At 40.6% G+C, this 25,869-nt stretch overlaps 2 protein-coding genes across 3 annotated transcripts in view; both read left to right on the forward strand.

The window, feature by feature from the left end:
- The window catches only part of MAP3K1 (mitogen-activated protein kinase kinase kinase 1), a 55,801-nt gene extending 37,203 nt beyond the window's left edge, over window positions 1-18,598 (forward strand). The window contains 16 exon segments of the mRNA XM_072359258.1: window positions 508-624; window positions 1,162-1,307; window positions 2,644-2,765; window positions 3,588-3,669; window positions 3,787-3,964; window positions 5,281-5,571; window positions 5,983-6,104; window positions 7,569-7,660; window positions 7,887-8,076; window positions 8,406-9,681; window positions 10,654-10,806; window positions 11,323-11,485; window positions 12,693-12,824; window positions 13,784-13,926; window positions 14,378-14,509; window positions 15,925-18,598. Of these exon segments, the coding sequence (XP_072215359.1) occupies window positions 508-624; window positions 1,162-1,307; window positions 2,644-2,765; window positions 3,588-3,669; window positions 3,787-3,964; window positions 5,281-5,571; window positions 5,983-6,104; window positions 7,569-7,660; window positions 7,887-8,076; window positions 8,406-9,681; window positions 10,654-10,806; window positions 11,323-11,485; window positions 12,693-12,824; window positions 13,784-13,926; window positions 14,378-14,509; window positions 15,925-16,074 (3,489 nt within the window). The 3' untranslated portion in view covers window positions 16,075-18,598.
- A 695-nt stretch (window positions 18,599-19,293) lies between these two features.
- SETD9 (SET domain containing 9) lies at window positions 19,294-25,406 on the forward strand. 2 transcript variants are annotated; one of them, XM_072359578.1, is made up of 6 exons: window positions 19,294-19,466; window positions 19,671-20,020; window positions 20,586-20,709; window positions 21,529-21,644; window positions 22,577-22,682; window positions 24,101-25,406. In XM_072359578.1, exons 1-6 carry the CDS (start codon window positions 19,300-19,302, stop codon window positions 24,186-24,188), a joined length of 951 nt encoding a protein of 316 aa, XP_072215679.1. In that variant the 5' UTR covers window positions 19,294-19,299; the 3' UTR covers window positions 24,189-25,406. The 2 variants fall into 2 exon arrangements, with proteins under 2 accessions (XP_072215679.1, XP_072215678.1); XM_072359577.1 differs by having other exon boundaries at window positions 19,294-19,456.
- The last annotated feature ends 463 nt before the right edge of the window (window positions 25,407-25,869 follow it).

Genomic DNA, 25,869 nt, shown 5'->3' on the forward strand with positions numbered 1-25,869 from the left:
TGGAGTACATACGAATGACAAGCAGTTCCCCTAGTGGAGTGACAGTATTGCTAGTATCCGTAGAGAGGTTCTTTTTAGAGACTTTTATAGTTCCATTGTGATTCTGCATTGGAGACATCAAGGTTTTGGGGTAAACAGAAGAATCTGATGTAAGTTTTCTGTAATGTTAGAGGTCTATGTTATGACTATATGCATAAGTTCCTTTTTGTAAGGAGAATAGTAACAACTTCTAGTTCATTTGGGAAAAAACAAAACAAAACAAAAAAAAGAATTGATGCTATAATTGTCCTGAATGATGTTTTGGGAATTCTGTAAGGCCACGTACGATGTTTATGTCCCTATATGAAATACTACTTTGCATTAGATTACCTGTTTTTAAAACAAAAAAAAATCAGCTTAACAGGCCCTCGTAATATAATATGCACTCCCATGATTCACTTCAGTGTGGAAAAATGACCCATCTAACTGTAAAGTCAGTGAACTCCTAGCACGTGCTTTTTGTTGCAGACATGTAGCTGTGGCCGTGGAACATTCTGTATTCATCTGCTCTTTGTTATGCTGCGAGTGTTCCAGCTTGAGCCCTCAGACCCAATGCTGTGGAGAAAGACACTGAAAAACTTTGAGGTAATCAATGTCGTAAAGATCTAATGACAGATATAGAATATTGCTCCACTTAGAAGTCTTCGGAGTGCTATCCTAAGAATACTGAAAACTGTTGTATTTCTAAGCAACAAGATTGTGGTTTTGTTTTTAATTTAGTCTTAAGTGTGAGTAGAAAAAAAATCTACAAACTAAATGTGTAATTAAAAATGTTACTAGAGAACTGTAGTTCAGTGAATTATTCATATCTCAGATTTTCTAGTCAAACTTCCTTTTATCTGTCTCTGATTAGCTGAAAGGTAAACAGAGCAGGGATCTTCACGGATGCATGTATCCTTAAAGCTTTTAATTACTCTTAACATATAAATGAGCTTTTGCTGTAAACTATGTTTCTTGTGAACTGTATAATAATAAGACTTAAGAATTTCCTTCTGCTGCTAATGCATTATTGTAAAAGTCAGTAGATCTCTTCTAGCTGTAGTTAAGCTTCCATAATGTTGCTTTCAAGTACAAGCTTTTCATAGCATAAATACGACTGTTGCTGTCTTTTTCTGATGTTAGGTTGAGAGTTTGTTCCAGAAATATCACAGTAGGCGTAGCTCGAGGATCAAAGCTCCATCTCGTAACACCATCCAGAAGTTTGTCTCACGCATGTCAAATTCTCATACATTATCATCTAGTACTTCTACATCTAGTTCAGAAAACAGGTTAGTATTTTTCTAAAGGAATTAAGAGCTTTAACTCTGTAGGTTTCTTTTTCTAATTTTGGAGGTGTAGAATCACTTACATTCCTTTTGTTCAAAGCTGCTTTCATTTCAGGCCATGTTAAATCTTTATATTTGCAAACTTAAGCTTGTGTTTGTCACTGCAATACCAAATGGGAAAATTTTCTTTATACTCTTCTGTTTGAAAGTTGTTGAGAAAAGAGTTATTTTTACTCTTTATTGGTTCGGGAAGCTAAATTGGGAAATGTGTTTATGTGATTTGTGTATTTACTTCACACACTTCTATTTGTTCACATACAGCAGTTTGCAGATGTTGACAAATGAAGAACTACAATTTCATTTTATTCGCTTTTCCTAATAAATAGATATTACTTTGGAGATATACATGTGCACATGAGAATACACTGAAAATCTTCTGAGTAAACATGCTGTGTGCATGTAAACACATAATAAAATATGTATGCTCACATGTTCAAATACACTAATAAAAAACTAATCGTGAAAAATGAATGATTAAATTATAGTGAAGGGACTTACTAAATTTTTCTATTTTATACTATGCTGAAATGAAGTGATTTTCTTTTTCAGCCTATATTGTTTGAGTGGTCTTGCTCGTTCTTTTCTTGCTTTTGAGAGATCTTACTTTTTTAACAAGTTCCTCAGGTTCCATTAACTTAAAAGTAGGGTAAATAAAATTGAATTAACATGCAAAATATGAGGTTTTTTTTTTAATTCATCTACATGAGATGTGTTGGTATGTTAGTATTTATGCAAACCTACTGCACTGGTTTCTGTCAGTGTCAGAAGACTCAGATGGCTTTATTATTTTTTACATATGTTCATCAGGTAGTCTTTAGCCCAATACAGAAATCTGTAAGTACTATCTCACATCTCAGCAGTATGATGGGAGTTATGATGGGAAAAAAAATGTACATGGCTTTCAACATTAAGAACTTTCTTAATTCTTCAAAACTGAATAACAGTAATTAAAAAAGCAAACTTAGTTTGTTTAAAGAAGCCTAAGAAGAGATAAAAATGGAAGCGCTGAACCTTTCTGTCTCCTAAATTAATATTTGACCTAGTTTGAAAAGATGGCATACATTTTGTGACTTTTCATTTCAACAAACTGTTGTCTTTATTCTGTGCTTTCAAAATTTTGGTTGCTTATTTATTGATACCAAGGATTAGGAAAATTATTCTGAATACTATATTGTCATTTAGAAGTAGCTGTAAATTAACCATTCCGACCACTAAAACCTGTCCTGAATTGTGATATGCCATTTTAAAATCACAAATACATATATACTTTTTTCAATAGTATGAAAGATGAAGAAGAGCAGATGTGCCCCATTTGTTTGTTGGGCATGCTGGATGAAGAGAGCCTGACTGTATGTGAAGATGGCTGTAGGAACAAATTACACCACCACTGCATGTCGATATGTATGTTGTCATCTTTGTCTCATTAAATTCTGCTGACCCTAAATATGCAATAGTGTTACAATCTAGTGTGAGTTTTGTAGGTTTTTTATTTAAAAGTGGAGAAAAAATAGCCACAAAACCAGAAACCTGCTCTTAGATGATGATGATGATGATGACTGTTGCATTTTGTGAGGCTTTGTTGCTGTTCAGATACCAGTGATAGATGTACTTTTATCAGTTATCCACAAATCAAGCTTGTAGCTCAGTGCTTTGAGAAGGAAGTTAACTGCAGGGCTAAAAGAAAGAACCTTTTTTTAATTTATTTTTTATTTTTTTTTAACAAAACAAAACAAACAAACAAAAAAGACAACAAAAAACAAAAAAAAAAAAAACCTTGGCCAATTAGGATAAGGTTAGGAGCTGACTTACTCCTCTGTGAACTGCCAGGAGAGTACATGAAAGCGACCACTCTAACCTTGGATTATGTAGCAAATTAGGAGTACTTGTATAAGCTATATTAAATAAAGTATATAAATACTTTCAACAAATGAAGTTCAGATCCCTGTATTTTTGTACACATAAGAGATATTATTTCTATTAGAGGCATAAAAAAACCCATATTTCATTTCATATCTTTCAATATTAATTACAGTGCCAAAGTGAAGCACTTCTGTGTGCAGCAGTATTTAAATGCACATATTAGCCAAAATGTTTGACATGGTTCAGTCTAGAAATTTTAGTTAGAAACTGAACTTCTTTCAGTAAAACTTAGATATATTAATGCCATCTTCTGATTCTGTACTCTAGAAAACTGGAAAACATTTTTCTGTTGCTTTTATCCAGGGGCAGAAGAGTGTAGAAGAAACAGGGAGCCACTTATATGTCCTCTGTGTAGATCTAAATGGAGATCTCATGATTTCTACAGGTAGGCATTCAGTGCGAATGTAACTGTTTCTGTATCTACAGATACATTCTTTAATGTGGTATTTACCCTGGTCAATGTTTGATGTGTTAATGTTTGTTCTTTGCTGTTTATCTGTAGTCATGAATTGCCAAGCCCTGTGGATTCTTCTGTTCTCCATGTGGTTCAACAGCAAACTCAACAGCAATCAACAGCTGGATCACAGAGGAGAACCCAGGATAGCAATTTTAACCTTACTCATTATGGGGTCCAGCAGATTCCTTCTGCCTATAAAGATTTAGCTGAGCCATGGATTCAGGTAATTTTTACAATGCAAAAGAAGCTTCAAATGTAAAACCTGATTTTGAACCATTTTGCTAAATTTGCTCTTAGTGAATATAATATTTGTACAGCATAAATGCAAAACTACTTGCATTTTCTTCAGAAGAAACTATGGTCATTGTGCTTAATGGCCAGCAAAGGAGTGCTTCCTAACTATTCATTCCTACTACTGGTATTAATCACTGAAGGAGCTTTCTTCTGAAAAATTTTGGAATAAAATGTATTGTGTTAGGATTTGGAAGCACCTAATCTTGAGTATCCTGTCTGTACAGGTATTTTATTAGTCCTAAGTTAACCATCAAACTGAGCTATATCATAATTAAATTATTTGCCCAAATTTAAAAAAAAATAAAAAATGACTCCAAAGAGGTCACTTGTATATTTTAAGCTTCTTGAAGTAGTCTAGCAAGACATTATTTGGCCACCTTTGTGTCTTATCATAAAAATGATGGAATAGTTTGGGTTGTAAGAGGCCTTAAAGACAGTATCATTCCAACACCCCTACTGTGAGCGCCACCCACCATATCAGGCTGCCTAGGGGCCCCATCCAACCTAGCCTTTAATGCCTTCAGGAATGAAGGCATCCACAGCTTCTCTGGCCAGACAGTTCTAGTGCCTCATCATGCAGACTTCATTCTGCACCTCCTATTGGAGGTTCTTGTAACAAAATTCATCTTCTTAATTTTAGTCTTATCATAGAATTGTAGAATCACCAACTACAAGATGATTCTGTCCAGCCACCCACCAATCACCATAGCTCTCATCAAACCAGGTTCGTCTACACAATGGTTTGTGCAGTTTATTGTGCAAGTATCATATAAATACAGAGTTGGCACTTACTGTTACCTAAGTTGGGTTGCAAGAGACAAACAGCCTAAATAGCCTTTAAGCTGAAGTTGGATTCAACTGAGTAGGGATCTTGAGCCGAAAAGAAGAGTGGGATAACTTGTTGCCTATATTTCTGTTGTATCTTTTATTAAAAATAGCTGGACATGGTTTTCAGGTTTGTTTAAATCACTGTCTAAACCCAGACTGCATTACTCAGTACTGAATTATAGTGCGTTAAACTAGCCAATACCATCATCCACCCCAATTGGGCTAGCAGGATTTTTGGAGAGCTGTAGACTCGTTATTTATGACAGTTAATTTAAATAATAGATTTTTATTTATTTATTTTTAAGATAGTATAACCTCTGGCATATAACTTCTAGCTGACAGATGTCTTAGGGTGATTTTTCACCAGTTGCGATGTTATTCAACTTGACTCACGTAAGGCTACTTTCTATTTGGCAGGTCTTTGGAATGGAGTTAGTTGGCTGCTTGTTTTCTCGAAACTGGAATATACGAGAGATGGCACTTAGACGTCTTTCCCATGATGTTAGTGGTGCTCTATTACTGGCTAATGGTGAAAGCACTGGAAATTCTGGAAATAGCAATGGAAACAACACAAGTGCTGGAGCTCTGGGAATAGCAAGTGGGTCATCTCAGGCCACTGTCTCAGGAGATGTTGTGGTGGAATCTTGCTGCAGTGTGCTATCCATGGTCTGTGCTGACCCTGTCTACAAAGTGTATGTTGCTGCTTTAGTAAGTAGTTGTTTACTCATTATATTCTAGCTACTTCATTTTTTAAAGGTTAGGAGAAGGAGATGTATGAAGTCAGGAATCCTAATTATTGTTGTTAAGCATTACTCATGATTTGACTATTAACTATCATCTGAAAGCAGAAAGGATAATCCTCAGCAAGAGTGAATTGGCATGTATCCACTGGTCAAATACAGGGAAATGGTTATTATTAGCAGTAATTGTATGACTGTGTCCTTTCCACTCTCAAACAATAAATTACTAATTTCAGTGGTGGATTCTTGTTTAGCTCTTTATCCTTTTAACATTTCTATAATATTTTTAATGCCATTTATGTGAAGTCATTCATGTTAATTAAAAAATTTATATAGCTAATCTAGTTTCATCTTTACTGATTTTTCTCATTTCTCTTAGAAAACCTTAAGAGCCATGCTGGTCTATACTCCTTGTCATAGTTTGGCAGAAAGGACTAAACTACAGCGACTTCTGAAGCCAGTTGTAGAGACAATATTAGTTAAATGTGCAGATGCCAACAGGTATAGTCCCAATAACTTCAAATTTATTTTGAGTTGTTACTGAAATGTCTTGAATCTTCATTTGTTGCTATTTTGTGTGAAATGATAAGAGTGTTTATAAGATTTGTTCAAGTAAAATATGTGGATGATAAGTGTACGTGTACCGTGATATATGGTTTAGTTTGTTTGGTTGCTACAGCCAACTTTGGTCTTGAAGGTTATAGATTTTGAGCACATACGATTATATTTGTCCAGCATTTAGATATCTTAAATGATGTTTTGTTTTCATAAAGACCTTTTTCCTTTAAAACTAAGGAAGATATGTTGGGTGAAGTCATCAGTCGGGCTTTGCCTTCCTCTCCTGAACTACCCTATCTGAACTGCCAGGCTATCCATCTATTTTTTCAGCTGTAGAGTGAACTAGTTGCAGAACATAATCACTGTGACCACTGTCTCTTTCAGTTTAACTTATCATAAGCAGCACTTCTGCTAAAACCAGCTAGAGATGGTACCTCCCACTTCCAGCAATAGTCTAACAATAAAGCATGTAAAATTTAAGAAGAGAAATTAAACTGTTCCTTTTGTTGCTGGATTTCTGAATTTAGTCCTTGCTTACAAGAGGAGAAGGTCCTAATGAGCAGCTGAGCAATTTCTTCTGTAGGAGATTGATGCCTGGAGTTTGTGAGAACTTGGGAAATGGGAAGGTACTCAGAAACAGGGTTGCTGCTTCCTATTTGTTAGTGATACATATGAAGTTTCTGGGGATGTCCTTGCAAAAATATCACAAGTGGTCATAGCTTACAGATACAGTGCTGTGTATAGGTTACTCCAAAACTAATGCCTCCTGTTTATTTCCATGGAAACTAGAACAGATACAAAGAGCATAATAGCTCTATTTCATAGAGCAAATTCTCAGCAGCAAAACAGTGTTTTTCACCATAGTTACCAGCATTAACTATGCATTTTTGCCAGTGATGAACAAATGCCTGCAGGGTGTCTTTGTAAAAATCTGCACCAGCAGAGCTGACCTGTTGTCTCCACTGCTGACGCATGTCACCTCACTATGCTCACATCCACTGATCTCCATCAGTGTTCAGTAAGCATCAGTGAATGTCACTGGATACATTTTTTTCCCACATGGAAGAATTCAGTGACACACCTTGCTTCATACGTACTTCCATGTCAGACACCATTCTGTCAGACTGCCCCTTTATTGCCATCTGTCACTCAGCAACAAAATGTAACAGGATATTGGTGGAAGGTTAAACCTCTACTGCTGTCCCACCAACATTTGCCTCTGATATTATGGGCCAACTAATGAAAAGGAGGCATTATTTTCAGAGCAACCTTGGTACAAATGAATTGGAATAAAGTGAAATTGATACCTAAATAAAATTCTCAGGTAATGGTTACTGAAATGTTAAAAAGGTTTTTTTCTTAAAACCATCAGCTAAAGGAGTTACTTTTGGTTTGAATTTCTTGTAGTCGAACAAGTCAACTTTCAGTCTCAACGCTATTGGAGATGTGTAAAGGCCAAGCAGGAGAGTTGGCAGTCGGGAGAGAAATACTTAAATCTGGTAATAATAGTTCTTCATATATAAATGGATTATCATTACAAGCAATTATACTGACGTTTTTTAAACTAAGTACAGAATTTATTACAAACCAGCATGACAAAGTGTTTTTCTTTGGGCTGGGGTTATTTTGGGCACAGATATAATTCCATGTAAAACTTTTCTGATCCTTGTGGAATTTAAACTATGAATGTATCTAATCCTTATTTTTATCAACTTTTTTTTTTAGGGTCCATTGGTATTGGTGGTGTTGACTATGTCTTAAATTGTATTCTTGCAACTGAAATTGAATCTAGCAACTGGCAAGCGCTACTGGGGAGACTTTGTCTTATAGACAGACTTCTGTTGGAATTTCCTGGTGAATTTTATCCTCACATTGTCTGTGGAGATGTTTTACAGGCTGATACCATAGTAGGCAGGTACTTGCTTACACTGTTTCATTAATACTCTTTGTAGTTGATTGTGTCATTGGTGATCTCTTAAAATATATATATATATATATATATATATATGGGGGGTGATGAATTCCTGTAAGCAAATATTTACATGCAAAAGTACACCTACTTCAGAGTAACTAACTGGTTGCCATTTCCAGTTTCTGACCTGTCAAACAATTCTGAAGCAGCAATGCAAGTGGTAACTCTTTTTGCTACTGCAGACCTTGAATTGACTTTCTTAGTACAGGCTAACCAGAGTATATCACTTCATAAAGCAGATTTTTTTTTAATATATTTATTTTTAATTACAGGTATAAGAAACTTCTCTCCCTTCTAAATTTCGCCTTGCTGTCAATTGACAATTCCCACTCAATGGTCGGTAAACTATCACGGAGAGTATTTTTGAGTTCAGCAAGAATGGTGGCAAGAGTGCCTCACGTGTTTGTGAAGCTGTTAGAAATGTTGAGTGTGACAAGCTCAACTCATTACACAAGGATGCGTCGACGTCTGATGGCAATAGCAGATGAAATGGAAGTTGCAGAAGCCATCCAGCTAGGCATGGAAGAAATACAGTCTGGGGAATGTCGACATGAAGACTTTCTGCAGCTACCCGTACCAGATAATTCTCCAGAAGCTACAGAAAATAATACTCCTAACAATACTGTCCAGTTATCAGGGAAAAGTGGGAAAGGCTTAAGTGACAAAAAATTGAGTGCCGGTCCAGAGGACATTTGTGAGACACTGGCTGGCCTTGCTGTGGGACTTCCTGTTTCATCAGTAACCACTGAGCAACCAAAGCCAGCTGTTCAAACAAAAGGAAAACCCTACAGTCAGTGTTTGAACTCTTCTCCCTCATCCAGTCATTCCCAGTCACTGTTCCCAACACTTCCCTCTCCTTCAAACCCATCTGTACCAGCTGGCACTGTAACAGATGTCTCTAAACTCAGACCTCAGGGATTCATTCCCTGCAAAATCCCCTCACCTTCTCCTCAAACACAGCGGAAGCTTTCCCTCCAGTTTCAGAGAAGCTGCTCTGAAAATAAAGAACCAGATAAGCTTTCTCCAGTTTTTACCCAAGCCAGGCCATTGCCATCTAGTCACATACACAGGCCAAAGCCATCACGACCCACTCCAAATGATATGAGCAAGCAGGGAGAAACTTCAAAGAATAGCATGACACTTGACCTGAATGATACTTCACAGTGTGATGGCAATGGTAGTAACAGTAGTGCAGTTATACCAAGTGAAGAGACGGTGTTCACACCAGTAGATGAGAAATGTCGGTTGGATGTTAATGCAGAGCTCAACTCCAGTATTGAGGACCTACTTGAGGCCTCCATGCCAACAAGTGATGGCACAGTTACGTTCAAGTCTGAAGTTGCAGTTCTTTCTCCTGAGAGGGCAGAAAATGATGATACTTACAAAGATGATGTAAATCATAATCAAAAATGCAAGGAGAAGATGGAAGCTGAAGAAGAGGAAGCTTTAGCTATTGCTATGGCAATGTCAGCATCTCAAGATGCCTTGCCAATAATTCCCCAACTACAGGTCGAAAATGGTGAAGATATCATAATTATTCAGCAAGATGTAAGTATGCACGTGGGAATTCAGAATAAACTACCAAATTGAGGTTCCTTAATGTGCTGATGTATTTTCAAAGTTATACAAGCACAAATTAACTCAATATCCTCTCTTATAAGTCGGGATATAAACAGTCAACAAGTTGAGGGTGCCACAGAGTCCTTCTGTGGTTATTAACTAGTTCAGAGAAGGTATTTGGAAAGGAGATATATACTTCTCTTTAAAACAGCAAAGAAGAAAGTGTAAAGGAGGGGAAGCAGAAAATGAGAGCCAAGTTTTTAGGAATAAAACTGTATTGGGTTTTGGTGTTGATTTATTTTAAAGGCCATCACACAATATCAAATTAGTTTCTGAAAGAATAAGCAGAGTAGGAATAGATCTTCCTTTCAGTACATATTGGGAGGGAAGCTGCAAGATACTTAAGAAATCTGAAGAAAAGTTCATTGTTTGCAAGTGTACGAAAGCACAAGAAAAAAGAACAGATTATATGAATTATATGAAAGCTCACAAAATGGTGGAGTATTTTGACATGAAGGGAGTAAGATGCTGTGAGGCTGTATGCCTAGGAAAGGCAGCAGAACTGGTAGTGTTGCTGGAATGAATGAAATAGTTGATTTTTTTTTGTGATTGCCTTCATGAAAAAACAACAGGTGAAGTGGGAGTAAATTAAATGGAAAGTGTAATTTTGGTTGTGTCAGGTTTTTAGGAATGAGATAAGGAACAGAAAAGTCTTGATTCTACTCATGTTTTTATATCTTGCCTTTAACTTTCAGTGAACTACTGTTTCTACTGTTTTAGCATACAGTAGAAACGTGTGGGTTGTGGAAGGACTTGTTCATCCAGAATATGTGTAATACTGAAATATACATAACTGTAAGGGAGAGTCTTATAAACATGAGTATTTAATAGCCTTCAAGAACATAAGCATTGCAGATGCATGCTAATAAACAAGTAAATAATCTGGAATGTAATTTGCAGACACCAGAAACCTTGCCTGGACATACCAAAGCAAAGCATCATTACAGGGAAGATGCAGAATGGCTTAAAGGTCAGCAAATTGGTCTTGGAGCTTTCTCTTCCTGTTACCAAGCTCAAGATGTAGGAACAGGGACATTAATGGCTGTAAAACAGGTAAATATTTCATATTCTTGAATGTATTCTGCTTCTTCAGTGTTTCTGTAGGACGTGAATATATTTTAAAGCCTTCTTCCTTCACAAACTGCTCTGTTTCTTCTGCAATCACTTGTCACCTAACACATAATACAAACTCCGTGCATGGTGTAACATAATATTTTCATTTTTAATTTTTTTTTCATTTTAAGAAATACTGTACTTTATAATACACATTTTGCAATATGCAGCCTAGTTTAAGCAGAGGGAAGTGAAGAGGGAGATTTCTCCACTGCAGGGATTCTGTTGGTGCTTTCCAGAAGGTTGCTCTTACTTCTCTATGACTGTCTCACATGGAGATTTATTCTCAGCTGAAGGGACTTGGGATTCTTTAAAAGAGCACTTGCAGCTTTTGGGTAGTGAGCAGAGATGAAAAGACATCTGTTCCCGTTGCTTTACCAGTGGGTAAGAGGAGGGGGCACAAATACAGAGCTGGCAGTTGTGTAAGGTAAATCTTAATGTCCTATTTCAAAACAGGTGACGTATGTCAGGAATACATCATCTGAGCAAGAAGAGGTAGTGGAAGCTCTGAGGGAGGAAATACGGATGATGAGTCATCTAAACCATCCTAATATTATTCGTATGTTGGGTGCTACGTGTGAGAAGAGCAACTATAACCTCTTTATTGAATGGATGGCAGGTAAAAAGCTGCATGTGAAAAAATAATGGAAGCATGTATTGGCTTGGAGCTTTGTAGTTTCATCCTGCAAAATATTCCATGGATTGCATGAGTTTGCAAGTTTGTGTTTTTGTTACTGATTTAAAGATTTGTGCTGGTTAAAAAGGAGAGATTTACCTACACAAACTCAAGCTGTTTTCTAATACAGCTTAGGCAGTATTCTTACTAGGAATCTTTATTTTTTTAATTGGGAATTTTCCGTAACTAATCTGCAGTTGAGAGCCCACACAAGAAATATTATTACATCTTCTTCAGTTTCTGCATCTAAAGGAAGATTTAAACTTCAATAGACGTGTGCTTCAGCTTTCTGTGTTTCCAACTGTTGCATTTTTTATGTATCTGTAATTTAATGACTAATTAAATTGACATGGCTAGAAAGTTTGCAATACCGGTCATTTGATTGTTTCCCAGACATTTTCTTTAAAATTGTGTGAGGAAAATACAAAAACAATTGAGAACTTAAATTTTCAAATGCTGTGCAGCAAGTAGGATGCTTCAGGAAAAAACATTTGAATATTAAATATATGAAGTGGTAATTTAGCAGTGTTTTCTTCTCACTACTGTATATATCAGGGAAGAAGTTTTAAATATATATATATATATAATATTTATTGAGAAGGAGCTTTATTTTATGGATTGAATTACATTATTGCAGTCTGGTTATCAAGAATACACATGGTGTTTTATATATGCTTTTTTCCCATTAAATAAAGCATTGTGTCTTAACTCGCTTTCATTAACATAAACCACGTAGCAGTACTGGGTATGTGTCATTTTCTGTGTTGCTGATGGTAATTTATTTCTTTTTTCTGAAATAATATTACTTACGGTCATAAGTTGTCAGTAACTGTCTTTATATCCTTCAACACCAAGTTATTTTACATTACCTCAAAGGGCATGGTGGAAAATCCAAATCCTTGATGATCTGAATACCAGTACCTGATACATTAAAATATTGACATTTAAGTATTAGTTCCTTTTTTAAGAATAAAATTATTTTCTTAGGAAGTGTAAAAAACTTCTATCATAATAATAGTATGTACAGTTCCAGGCAGAAAGTAATTAAGTAGTCAAGCTGTTTCTTATACCTAGAGAACTCCAATTTTAGGAGGCAGTACTGCTTTCTTCTATCATGAAATGTAAGTGTTGATAAATTCTTATCTTCTAGGGGGATCAGTTGCTCATTTGTTGAGTAAATATGGAGCCTTCAAAGAATCAGTTATTATTAATTACACAGAACAACTGTTACGTGGCCTTTCTTACCTCCATGAGAATCAGATAATTCATAGAGATGTCAAAGGTAAGATTTACTTAGCCTGTCATTTAAAGCGTAGTATTTTGAAAGCAGCATCTCTTGGCTTGAGACCTGTTGTTTCTCTTGGATGCCATCTCAAGAGTTGTATCTCTTTTGGCTTTGTCTGATCATATTTAGGAACCTGTACAGAAATTAATCGGAACGTTCATAGCTTTCCTTGGGATGCTGGCTACTTGTGCCAATTATTTTTTATAGTTTTCTGGATTTGTTCAAATAAAATATAAAGATGCCACATAGATTTAGAGATCAGTAAGTTAAATTAATGTAGATGTTTACATTACAGTCTGTGAACAAGCCAAAAAAAGTCAGATTTCAGTGTATAAAAACATTCTGGGTTTTCTTCTGTCGTCCTAATCGAACATCAACGTAGTTATGCTGTTTGAACACAACTTGGACTTTATTGGGAAATCTTAGTTCTATTAAAATTCTGCCTTTAATGTTGCTGTAGCTGTCTACAAACAGGAGACAGATCCAGATAAGTAGCAACATAACAATGGTAAACGCTCTTGCCATTTATTATTCTTCCTTGAAACAGGAAAACTTTCATTTGCTGTCTAGTTCTCTTTAAGACATCTCCAATCTACTAAGGATGAAATAAGTTTGAATTTCATCAGATAGCTGCAGACAGTGAAAACCTACAGAGTTTGAAGTTGACTTTTTCTTTTGTTACTCGGACATTGTTCCAGAATTCTGTGTTTGCCCTACTTTGAAAGTTTGATTGCTTTCCTAAATCTCACGTGGCCTCAAGTTGTGTTCAGCAGTATTTGTGCACAACAACAACAAAAGTGACATTATTACATTTACCCTTAGCTGTAAGATTTCCTTGGTTCTGAGGGTGAGGAACATCTACCTGTCTATTGTTCTGAAACTGGAAAATTGTTTGCTTATTCTTTTGCCTCTTAATAAAAAGCCAACTAGCAGTGTTTTTATTATGCTGTTGACAGGTGCCAATTTGCTAATTGACAGCACAGGTCATAGATTAAGAATTGCTGATTTTGGAGCTGCAGCCAGGTTGGCATCAAAAGGAACTGGTGCTGGGGAGTTTCAGGGACAGTTGTTGGGAACTATTGCATTTATGGCCCCGGAGGTAAGAAACCAGTTTTGCAAAGTACTTCAAAAAGCTGTTTGAACTCTGTTAGCTAATTCATACAGCCAAGTAAATGGAAACTGCTCTAAATGCTTCTAGTGAGCTTGAAATATACTAGTTCTAAAGAGTAGGAGTGATTCCAACATAGCAATAGTGATTTATCCTTCTTGTCAGAATTGCTGTAAGTGGTTTGTTGAAATATATTTCATGATTATTGGTTAAGAAAGCACAAATACCATTTGGTCAAAAGACTGCAAGATTGTTTGATTTGTCCTTCAATCAGGCACTATATTTTCTGTCTCTCTGTGTAAGTTTAATGGCATTTAGTGATCACGCTGTTAAGATAAAAAATTCCTCAGAATGCATTTGGTTCATTTTACTTATTTATTTAATTTTCTTAAACTTAAGAGATTTTGCAGTAGATAAACTGAGCTTTGATTTGTCTGTTCAGGTTCTGAGAGGTCAGCAGTACGGTAGGAGCTGTGATGTGTGGAGCGTTGGCTGTGTTGTTATAGAAATGGCTTGTGCTAAACCTCCCTGGAATGCAGAGAAACACTCCAATCATCTTGCTCTGATCTTTAAGGTAAGGTTCTTTGTTGCTGCATTGGACACCGAACAATTATCATCTGCAGCAGAGTGAATTTTACTTCTTGCAGTGTCCCTTTTCTATATTGGAGCTGTCTGTATAAAAGCAATACTAATATCATCATACTACTCATTTTGACTAATGACTTTTCTTTCCGAGCCACCTGCAATAATATGTACTAAAAGCTTTATTCTGATACACCTAATGCAACAGGCAAAAATATATACATATATAGGAATAGAGTTGATCCAATCTTCTTCCAAGAGTCAAGGGTTTGAACAGTTTCTTACGATCCTATAAAATATGGAAGCAAATTAAGTGTTTCTACTAAAGAACTTTTCTGTTTATATTTGTATTTCATAGTGGGAAACATCCTTCAGTAAAATGTGATTCTCCATGACCAGATTTTGCTGAAAGTTACCTACTGTTATGCTAATCTATGAATGAATATTGTCCCTCCCTTTTCTAGGCCATCCATATTTTTTAGTAAAAACAATTAGATATATAGAATCTTAGAATGGCCCGGGTTGAAAAGTATCACAGTGATCATCCAGTTTCAACTCCCCTGCTATGTGCAGGGTCACCAGCCACCAGACCGGGCTGCCCCTAGTCAAATAGACATAAGTATAGACATATACATACATCTGTATATGTTCTTTAGTTAAAATTCTAGTTCAGCTCCAGGCATGAGTAAAGAAAATACTGATACAGGTAAAGAAAGTGATTGGCGTACTCACTGGAATGAGAAGCGCTTCCATGAAGCAGAACTAGTATGGTAGTATTCAAATAAGAGAGACAATTATCTTAATGAGTTGATGGCTGTGAATCTGATGGTGACTCTCCATCATCCTTCTCAGTCTGATCTAGAGAAGGTAAAACTCAATATGATGGGGAACAACTTACTTCCATCTGAGAAAGATTTAACTGAGCAATATTACATAATATGTTAAGCTAGTTATGTTCTCTTGCTTTGTCCTTACTGCATTTTTGCTACCACCCTGAAGGACAATCTATCTCCACGCTGGTTTCTGCTATGCCATCTAACACCTATGGCAAAGAGTAAACTAAGGAATACCCACAGCTGTGGCCTGAGAGCTTCTTCTTTTGTCCTGCCGTGCAATTGGCTGCTGCAGAGTGTTGCTGGAAGAAATAAAATGAGAGGAGAGTACAAGGAGAAAGACAGTCTGTGAGCAGCTCGTGTTGTTGGGGAAAGAGTCATAAAAGGAACCTGGGACGCATTTTACAGAGAGGCAGAAGTTAGTGTAATCCTATAAACTGCAGTGGGAACTATGCTTAGTGGATTAAAGTGTGTAGCATGACAGCTGAAAATGATCATCTTGTTTACTGTTTGGGGGGTAGAGGTGGGGCTTTTAAGAGTCACTGACTTCTAAAGAAGTTTTCTCTCTGCTCAGATCGCTAGTGCAACTACTGCTCCATCGATCCCTTCACATCTGTCTCCTGGTTTGAGGGATGTGACTCTTCGGTGTTTAGAACTTCAACCTCAGGACAGACCCCCATCGAGGGAGCTGCTGAAACACCCAGTCTTCCGTACTACATGGTAGCTACTTATGTGTAAGGCTGATACACTGAAGAAGATGCTACTGAATATAAAATAACTGTCTTGCAGTGCAGTTAAGCACAGCAGCTTGTATTGTTCTGCTGGCCTTGATGACAGATACATCACAGACTTAAGGCCAGTGGAGGACCCTACCTAAATATGTGATTGACAAATGGAGATCTTTACCTAAACTCAGTATGCAACATTTCACAACTTGCGCAGAGATTTGTAAACTGTGCCTTTCCAAACACATGGCTCTGTGTCAACGCAAAAGCATTTTTCTTTAAACCTGCATGGTTATTTAGCAACTTAAGTGATGTTTGTTTTATTTGGAGCACTTTTTCAGCAATATTAGCAGCTGAGGGGCTCAGGATCTATTTTAACATAACAATCGCTGTTCCATTTCACATCATGTAGATGTAAGCAGAGGATTCTGCAATTAGGAAGTTCTGTATCTGTCTCTTCGACTATACAAATCTCTGTGTAAAAAATCCAAATGTTGATGGATACTTAAAAGAAAAAGAAAGCCTTCCTTAAAGTAAGAGCAGGCACTTGTGGTTCACTGTGCATTTACTGCTGGCTGTGTAATTTCTTTTGAAATTAAAAGTTTTTTGTGTTTTTGTTGTATTTTTAACTTTCAGGTAATGGGGATATTTTATAATAGTCTTTAGAAAAAGATGCAAACTGTCACGGAACATCTTGCTGACACAAGTTTTAAAACCAGCCTTGCTGGAGATCTGAAATAAAATGCCATCCTCAAGTCAGTGTTTCAGGCTCTGACGTTATAGCTTATTAAAAATAATAAAGATTGTTCTGCGTGAAACAATTTAGATTCTGAATCATGTGAAAAGTCGTTGAGCCTTCTTTTCATATGGTGGATCGTGCAGAAGTTTTGTCAGAGGCGCCAGACTCGGCTCCCATTGAGGTTTACGGGAGGTGTTGGTTCCACACTTCAGTGGGAGCAGGCGCCAGCTATGAGTAAATCTCGTTCGTTCTGTAACAACATTGAGGTCACGTTCTTCAATGGTGACAAGTTTTACCTGCTGTTTTCCTTCTGCCATACATCATCTATTTACTGTAGCTGTTAGTGATAATTTTATTTGAAAATGTTGGGGGGGGGAAGAAAATAAAATAAAATATTACCCTAAGAAAGGTATTTATTTTATCAAGAAATGGTCTTGGACTTGAAAAGCAAGATTAAAGTAAAATGTGAAGTAAAGCTTCACCTGTAGTGCAAAACTTGTGTTTTTAGCAGGTGTGTTTTTAAAACAGATTTTTAAAATTATTTTTAAGGCAGGTTTGTAGGTTCTGATGCATGTGACTCTGAAGGAAAATGGCAGCTTTTCTTTTGCTTTTTTTTTTAATGATGGGGATCTTTTTAAATCGAATATTGATTGTGTTTAATCCTTTAAGAAATACTGTTCGTGTTTTAACTCTTCAGAAGCCAGTTAAGCTGTTGGGCTGAAACGGAATTGGTTATTTTTCAAAGACTCAGGATAAACTACATAAGCTACAGTACATTTACAAATGTACACCACGAATTGGAGGCGAAACATCTTAAAAGATTAAGTTTACAGGAATGACGGCCTCGTGCTAAAGAATACAAAAAGAAAGAAAGAAAGCGGCGTCATTCGTTGTGAATGTGTTCCTTTAGGAGATGTTACATTCCTTAGTTTTGGAAGATTGGCGGATTTGAAGAGTTAAAAAGATAATACCGAAATGTGAAGTTTGGTAGCTCTAACTGTTTTGTACTTGACTTTATTTTGGTTGTTCTGGTTTTTTTTTGACCACTTTAGAATTTCTCATTCTAATAAGATTGTTTCCAAGTCTTTCTTACGTGCAAGCTTTAAAGGATGCACTCTTGCCAATCCATGTACTGGAAGACCAGTTGTCAGATGAATACTGTTTCTGGCAGATCTGTAAACTGTGTAAACTGATGAACCTCAGCTAATCAGTATTACTTTGTAGATCACCATGCCTACCACATTTCAAACTCAAACTGCCTCTAGCCTGTCCAAATGCGTTTTTGTTTGAGTTTGTTTGCGTTTCCCTCGGCTTGCTGGTAATTGTGGTGTTTTTAAAATGCAGATGTGATGTAATATTCTTATTTTCTTTGGATCAAAGCTGGACTGAAAATTGTATTGTGTAATTATTTTTTGTGTTCTTAATGTTATTTGGTACTTAAGTTGTAAATAACGTCTACTGCTGTTTATTCCAGTTTCTACTACCTCAGGTGTCCTATAGAGTTTCTTCTACCAAAGTTCACTTTCACAATGAAATTATATTTGCTACGTGTCTGATTCCTAAGATTTCCAGGGCTTAAGGGCTAACTTCTATTAGCACCTTACTGTGCGAGCAAATTTTACAGAAATCTCTGGGTTAAGAAATTTGGCTTCATTGTATCCTTTGTTATTTTAAATATATCAAGATATTTTAATTAAAAGTTTTTACCCCATTGAACCGATTTTATATAGTATAATTTGTACCTATTTTGGTGTTCTCGTCTTTATAGTAAATAAAAGTTTTTGAACAAATTTTGCCTTCTGTTTATTGCAATAAAGTGGAGAACAGCCCTAGAACGGCTGTTAGGGATGGCTGCGGGTAGGCAGGGCAGTTCTGCCCCCCCTGCCCCCTTCCAGGCAGCACACACACCTCCCGCTGCTCGGCTCCTTGCCCAGCCGAATCACGCGTGCGACTCTCTTCGTTCCGCGGGAGCCGCGGCGCAGTGCCCAAACGCGTTGGCTCCCATTAAGGTTCAGCACTTCGGGGCCGAGTAGATCCGCTCTCAGCGCCGTTGCCGAGGCAGCCCAGCAGATGGCAGAGAAGCGCCCGGCACAGACACGGAGCGCGGCTCCCGCTCGTTTCGTTCCGCTCCTGCTCTCGAAGAGACGTGCAGGGCCGGCAGCTGAGCTGAAGGCCGTACGGAGTAAAGCAAGAGGCGACGCACCCGCGCGTGCGAGGTTGGCGATGGGACGCGGCTTCCACTTGTCTCTCGCTGGGCCTGGCAGCACCCTGAACTCGGGCGCTGGGGTGCTTTCCTTTCTCTGCTGTGCCCAACGCAATTCCCAACTCCAGCTCTGCAGTTCCCCACACACTCCAGCCCTCACCCCGCACTCCACTCACCCTCCGTCCCTCCCTCCGTCGCTCCGCGCTGACCCGTCCCGCCCCGCCCCGCGCTCATCGCTCATCCCGCCAATGGCGGTTCCTCATGCAAATCCCGCCTCGCGGCATGGCGCCGGCGGAGCGCGGCCGTGAGCGAGGCGCCGGCCCGGCATGGCGCTGCTGCGGTCCGGCATGGCGCTGCTGCGCGGGCTGCGGCGGCGCTGGGACGCCTATAAGTACCGCTTCGTGCCCTGGATGGCCCTCAACGTCCGCCGGCAGCGCAGGTGGGGCGGGGCGGGCGGGCGAAGGAGCGGCCGGCGGGGCGAGGTGCGGTGTGAGGTGCGGTGCGGCCGAGGCGCGGCCGAGGCGGCGCTGCCCGGGAGCGCGGCTCTGTTTACGGCAGCGGTGCGGGCGGCTGTAACGCTGCTGCGCCTTCTGTGTCTTATTTAAGACAAATACAGCCCCGTTGAGGTTTTCGCGTTGTTCGTTTCCTATCAGGACCCTTCGGTACGTTCCCGAAGGCTCGCAGGACAAGATAATCTCCGATGAGGATGTCTTTGAAACGCTGCTGAAGGTCTTCACGGCGCTGCTGGTGAACGACCTCAGCCGGCAGGTGCCGGCCCTGGCGCTGCTCCCCGGCGCCGTGCGGAGCTACGCGCGGTTACGGACTGCCGAGCTGGCGGCTGGGAGTCGGAGCCGGCAGGAGCCGCTCAGCCCGGAGGAGGTCCTGCTGCGTACATTGGGCTTCAGCGTCACCCGAGACCGGAGCTCCCTGCTTTCCGCTGGGACCGGGGTCTTCGTTCGCGAAGGCTTTGTGCCCAAAGGGGCGGTTGTGGCCATGTATCCCGGTAATGAGGCTTCCCTGCTGACTGAGCTCAGCTCGTTCCCCACCGTCTGATTGTAGAGTGCCCAAGTTCTGCACTAACTCTCACTTTGTTCCCGTAACAACGTGGGGAGTCGGGGTGGATGGGGGTGTTTCTGTGCACGGTTTTGAGGAAAGCAAAGCGTTTGGGAGGAGGGAGGCAGTCCTATTTGTAGGGAAATCCAACAAACGCCCTCTTGCTGTTCCAGCCCTGACTTTAATGTTCTTTAGACACGAACGTGTGGGAACAGCTTGAAGCAGGTGAGTGGCGTAGATTAATTCCTTGGGGCTTCTGCTTTGTGTGCACGCCTGACAAAGCGGTGCAGTGTCCTCACAGGTGAGCAGACAGCCGTCTCAGTGGAATGATCTTTCTCCCTGCAGGAAGGTGCACCCAGACACTTGGAGCCTTTCAGTCTCTGTCTTACAGTCTCAGCTGGGAGGGCTGATCCCTCGCCCCTCCTGTCTCTTGAGGCTCCGTATGGAGGCGACTGGAAGACGTTGTGGGCCCGCTCTTATTTTCTTCTGAAATAACCGTATCTGTCTTGCAACAGGTACAGTGTACAGAAAGCACGAGCCCATCTTTTTCCAGTCGCTTGGCAACCCGTTTATTTTTAGGTGCATAGATGGTATTCTTATAGATGGGAATGACAAAGGACTGTCGAGATCGGTGTACAGGTAAGCAATCAAGCAGGGGAATGGCATTCAAAAGGGGATTGTTAAGGGTAGTACAGGTAGTGTCCGCTCTCTTGGCGTACCCTGATTTGAGTTTCATTTGAAACGTTATCCGCTTCTGTGTATCTCTTAGAACAAACAGCGCAGGGGTAAGGGCTGCTGCTTGCCATGTCCTGCTCTTGTCCCATCTGTAACGCCAACAAGAAGCATTCTGATGGAAGTGGTGCTAAAGAGGCAGTTTCTTGTAACAGAAAGAGTTAACAGGAGCAGAACAAAGCATAATTTAATAAAAAGAAAAACATCTCTTTAATCAAACCTGCTTAGTGGATGGGGAAGAGTAGCCTCCATGTGGACTTGGTAACAGCAAAAGGGGGAATCTGGCAACTCCACGTTGGGGCTGCAGATGGGCAGCACGTGAGGGAGCAGCAGCCTTTGGAGTGAGCATGAACCGACTGAACTGGGCTGCTCCAGCTTGTCTTAAAAGCACAGGCAAAAAAAAAGCCCTAAAATACGGGCTAGCTGATAGCAGCTTTGAAAGCCCAGAACAAATTTGTCGCTGATGCTGTAATGAGCCTTCAGACCTTTGGAGATCAGCAAGATGTATTGCTGCTCCCGTGGTGATGAAGATGTAGATTTCTGGTGTGGTGTTTTCACTGGCGTTCTGCTGGCATCCAAAGGACACTGTGTGCTGGTGGGAGGTTTAAATGTGCTTCTTAAGGTAGGACCAAGGCATTGCATCTTGCTTCCAGATGGCTGTTTCTACAGGTGGAAGCACATGGTAAGGAAGGAGTGGTGAAGTGTTAATGCTGTGGGTCCTTTCAGGTCTTGCAGCTGGAGGGATCAGCTTGGCCCCTTTCAGATGAGTGATGTGAGCTGGCTCACAGCTGCTCCACAGAACCCGCTGGCGGTGGGACAGTATGTGAACAACTGCTCCTATGGTAAGTTCCTGCAAGGGTTGGCTTTGTCTGTATGGGAATAGATTGGTTTGCAGGTGGCACACAGAACCAGATACTGATGGGTGATGGGGGGCAGAAATGCTGCTTAAGATAAACACTTGGGAGATTGTTTGGGAGGCCTTCTGTCAGAACGGGGCATCAGGATCCTTCAGTGCAACAGCCCTTCAAATATCCATGAGCTTTTCTTGCTGACTCCTGCAGTGTCTCTGTGGGGACAGGCAGAGTGAGAGGCGTGCATCCCAAAATGCAGCTCAGCGGGAAAGGGTATCTGGCAAAAGAGTTGTGGATCGAGGCAGTGCACAGAGTTGGAGATCGGGTTCCTCAGCACCGCTCCATCAGAGTTACTGAGGAAACCATGCCTGAAATGGCATCTTGTGTCAGTGTTCACTTGGGCGCAGGATAATTTAAGGAATAGGTTAAGAGGAACAGCTTGAGGAAGGAGTGCACGAGTTCTAATAATTAGTATTACAGCAGTGGGACGTTGAGAGAACTATTCTGTTTTTGTCCTGCCTTGCAGTATATGTTGGCCCTGACATTTCTGGGGGTCTGAAACAACTGACTCGTGCAGATGATTGAGGGGTGTAGAAAGTTTAATGTGGGCTATACATAGCCTGCGAGCGGCTTTCAGAGCCTGCATTATGGCTGCTGTCTCATGTAACAGAGAGAAAGGTCTCTGGTGTAATGAACCACAGACTGGCATGAAGACAAAGCTCTCGCATTAATCTGTTTTTTCCAGGCCCAATGTTCACGTGAAGAAAATTCCCCTTTTGCTCCTGCACAGGTGGTGATTTTCTCCGTGACTGTCTTTGCAGCGCCTGGTACTTCTGCAATACTTATTGTTATTACCCACCTCTTACACCTGTCTAAGACTTACTGAGCGTTATAGAATCGATTGTTTTCTTTTTATCTTTTAGATAAAGCAGCCAACGTGTGTTATCAGGAGTTTGATGTGCCAAGACATTTTCCTGTGGAACTGAAACAGTATCTTCCAAACATCGTCTACAGCCACGAGATAGACAGGTTAGCAGCGAGTCCAAGAGCTTATAGATCTGTGTGATACGAAGCAAACCGCGTGTGTGAAAAAGGAAAGCGTGTTTGAAGGAAACATTAGAGAATAGAATGAGAATAGAGAATGTGATGAGAAGGTTGTAAAAAAGTTGCAGCTCTTTGAATCGATACATGTAAAGTAGCTTAGAAGGCTGTTCATTTTTGTTCTGTTCTTCTCTGTGTTTGCAGAAGAGGTCGGTGTAACTCTGACTGCGTGGTTTTACAAGCAGCAGTCCTGCACCTACAGTGGGATTTTCCTGAAACCCATTAAGCACTGCGTGTATTTCATTTATACAGCAGTAATGGGGCTTTTCAGTATGTGTTTCAAATTTAGTTAGTAACCTGCAACTAATCAGAGCTCTTAGAAGGCAGCTGAGATTTGGGCTTCTCTCTCCTTTCAGGAATCTAAAAGGAATTTGTACCGAGACAAATTAAATGCTGTGCAGCATAAAGGCAAATGCCTTCTGGTTATGTTACGCAATTAAGGTACCCTTGCTACAAACTGAAGTTCCACCTCTTTCAGAACTTAAAGTATTTGGAAAGCTTTGACAGATTTTTTTGGTTGAGGCTGTGAGGAAAAAGTGACAGATGAGTATTTGTATGGTGCTGTGTGGAAGAGAGTGTCCTACATGGTGACACAGTCAAGAATGTCTTTCGAGCTGTGAAGAACTGAACTGTAATGTTGGTTCTGAATTTAAACACCAAAGAATTTGCCCTTTTTGGTCCAGTTGGTCCTGTGGGAACCACACAGTTCTCTACACCTGAAGGATGTGTGAGGGCTCCAGAGGCGTTTCAGCCTTTTAGTCTAGTTCTGGTGCTGTTGTAGAGCTCTGAGCTTTGGTTGTTGAGAGTTGTGGTACATACTGGAAAAATGGTTCTTCAGGTTGATCTTGGGCTCTATTGAGGCAAGGTTAAATACGCTCTTGTAAACTGCAGATAAATAGAGAAATGCTAGTAAAAGGTGAGATGAGCTTTAAGAAACCCCGTGTGTTCTACTTAAAGTGTGAAAGCAGTGAGGATAATTAAACCATGGGCTTGCTTCAGGATGGGGAGTTTTGCTGTTCACCTTGTCGTCTGTCCAAGAAAAATATCATCTCCTCAGTTTTCCAGGTGTCCAGCTACCAGAGCAGTGATCCCATCCCCTTGTGCGCATCTAAAGGAGTGTTTTCTGCTCCATTAATTTTGATGCATAATGTTTTCCTCTGTCTTGATTAGCTCATTTCTTTTCTGAGTAATGGTGTGAATGGAAACATTATTTGCATACCCACGCTGACTGCACTTTTTCTTGGCATCGATACTGGTTTTGATTCTGTTTGCCTGTATTTCAGAGTTGTTTTCACAGCCTCCCTGGCACCTAATTGTGCGTTTCCTTGTGGTGCTTTTCTTTGCAGCCACCTGAGGTGTGTAGTGCTCGTTACACTCAGAGACATCAACCAAGGAGAAGAACTCTTTTCTAATTACTACACCATCGTCAACTGAAGTAATGAATTTGGAACTGTCAATAAAAACCATTTGTGTACTTCAAGCTTTGTACGCATTTCTGTGCAATGAGCTAATAGCAGTGGGCACCTAACAGGATGCGTGGCACTGGTTTCTCCTTGATGAAATACTGACACCTGGCAGCCTGCTCTAGGGATGGATCGTCACGTATGTAAGAAAGCATAATCTGGCCTTCAGCTGGTGTCAGCAACCATCCCTCTGCTGGTGGCTGTAGAATAGAATTGAGTAGATAAGTTGGAAGGGGCCTTCAGAGATTCCTTCTGGCCATCTGGCTGTGCAGCCCAAGATGTAGTTTGCCCCTTGGCTGCCAGGACACGCTGCTGGCTCACGCTGAGCTGCTGGCAACAGCTCCCCAGGCCCCTTCCTGCTACCATGCTCTCCAGCTCACCTCCCATTTGTGCCCGTGTCCAGCTCCATTCCAGGTACAGCACCGGCATTTTCCAGGTGGCCACTCACCTGCCAATACCCTGTTATTACACTGAGCTCCATCTCAATCTCAAAAATGGACTTTAACCTCATTGGAATTCCCAACAGGGTACTCCCAGCAAGAGGCGCCTGGCCAGTCACAGCAGGGCCTTTGGAGGAAGGTCAGCCAGCACAGCTCTGACTGTTGGCTTCTGAACTTCAAAGGCAAAGCTTATGACAGCTGTAATGGTAATTCTCCAAGAGCTGAAGTTGCTCCCTGGATTCCCTGTTGATTTGGAATGGCAGAAAAGTGGAAGTACTTGGAAAATCAGGAGGTGAGCTGAGAAACCCAGCGGGAGAGCTGCTGGTGCCCAGGAGGAACAGGCCCACAGGGAGACTGGAACGTCAGCCAGGACAATGAGCTGCTGGAGGTCAGAAACTCACTTTAAGGAAACCAACAGTTCACAGCCAAGATACTGCAGCCAGCGCAGGAACCAGCATGAGACTGTGCAGCAAGTGGGGAAGGAGATGCAGAGTTGCCTGGGGCCTTGCATGAGGGGCCTCTGTGGCTCTGGCACCTATGGCGTCCTAGGCACGGGTGTGTGCAAGTGGAGAGAAGTGGATCACTTACACATTGACACTGGAGGAACTGGTGACAAAAAGGGAAGGAGAGAGAACAAGTTTGTGAGTACTGAGAGTAATAAGCTCTTGCGCTACTGAAGGGTACGTGTGTGTGTGTATAGTGATGAATACATTTATATTCACTTGTATTTAGATAATAAATATGCTGGGAATATGTGTTCATGTACAAATATGCAAACAGCCAGCTGGGACTTGCACAGGGGCTGCAGGTCCCCCCAGCAGCCAGGCAGCTCTCATGGCACTGGTGGAAGGGGAAGGCTGTCCCTGTGGTGAATGCTGGTGCTCATCCACCCCTCCTCCCTTGTTTTTAAAGCCTTCAGTCCTTCTGGGGCTCAATTAGTGGCACTGACAGGAGCCAATTCCATCACCGCACCAAAAGGAGGTGTTATTTTTTTTCGGCAAGGTTCATGAATTGAATCAGATGTCCCCACATGGCAACAGGAGAGTGGCACAACTATGGCAGAGGGGAGGGTGTGGGTCAGCAGCCACTGCATGGGAGAGCCTCACTGCAGGGCAGCAGGAAGAGGTGCTGGTGCTGGGGCAGGCCTGCCTCCTCCTGCGCTGCAACACCAAGGTTTGCAGTCGCCTCTGAACTACTTCACAGAAGGGGAAG

The sequence above is a fragment of the Excalfactoria chinensis genome, chromosome Z, assembly GCF_039878825.1.
Source record: "Excalfactoria chinensis isolate bCotChi1 chromosome Z, bCotChi1.hap2, whole genome shotgun sequence".
Lineage (NCBI taxonomy): Eukaryota > Metazoa > Chordata > Aves > Galliformes > Phasianidae > Excalfactoria > Excalfactoria chinensis.

Excerpts from the sequence above, each read along its gene's own strand:
- SETD9 (XM_072359578.1), top strand. The coding sequence starts at position 19,300 with ATGGCGCCGGCGGAGCGCGGCCGTGAGCGAGGCGCCGGCCCGGCATGG. Across the intron at positions 19,467-19,670 it reads GGCAGCGCAGGTGGGGCGGG|GACCCTTCGGTACGTTCCCG; the intron begins GCGGGCGGGCGA and ends GTTTCCTATCAG. Across the intron at positions 22,683-24,100 it reads TACAGCCACGAGATAGACAG|CCACCTGAGGTGTGTAGTGC; the intron begins GTTAGCAGCGAG and ends TTTTCTTTGCAG.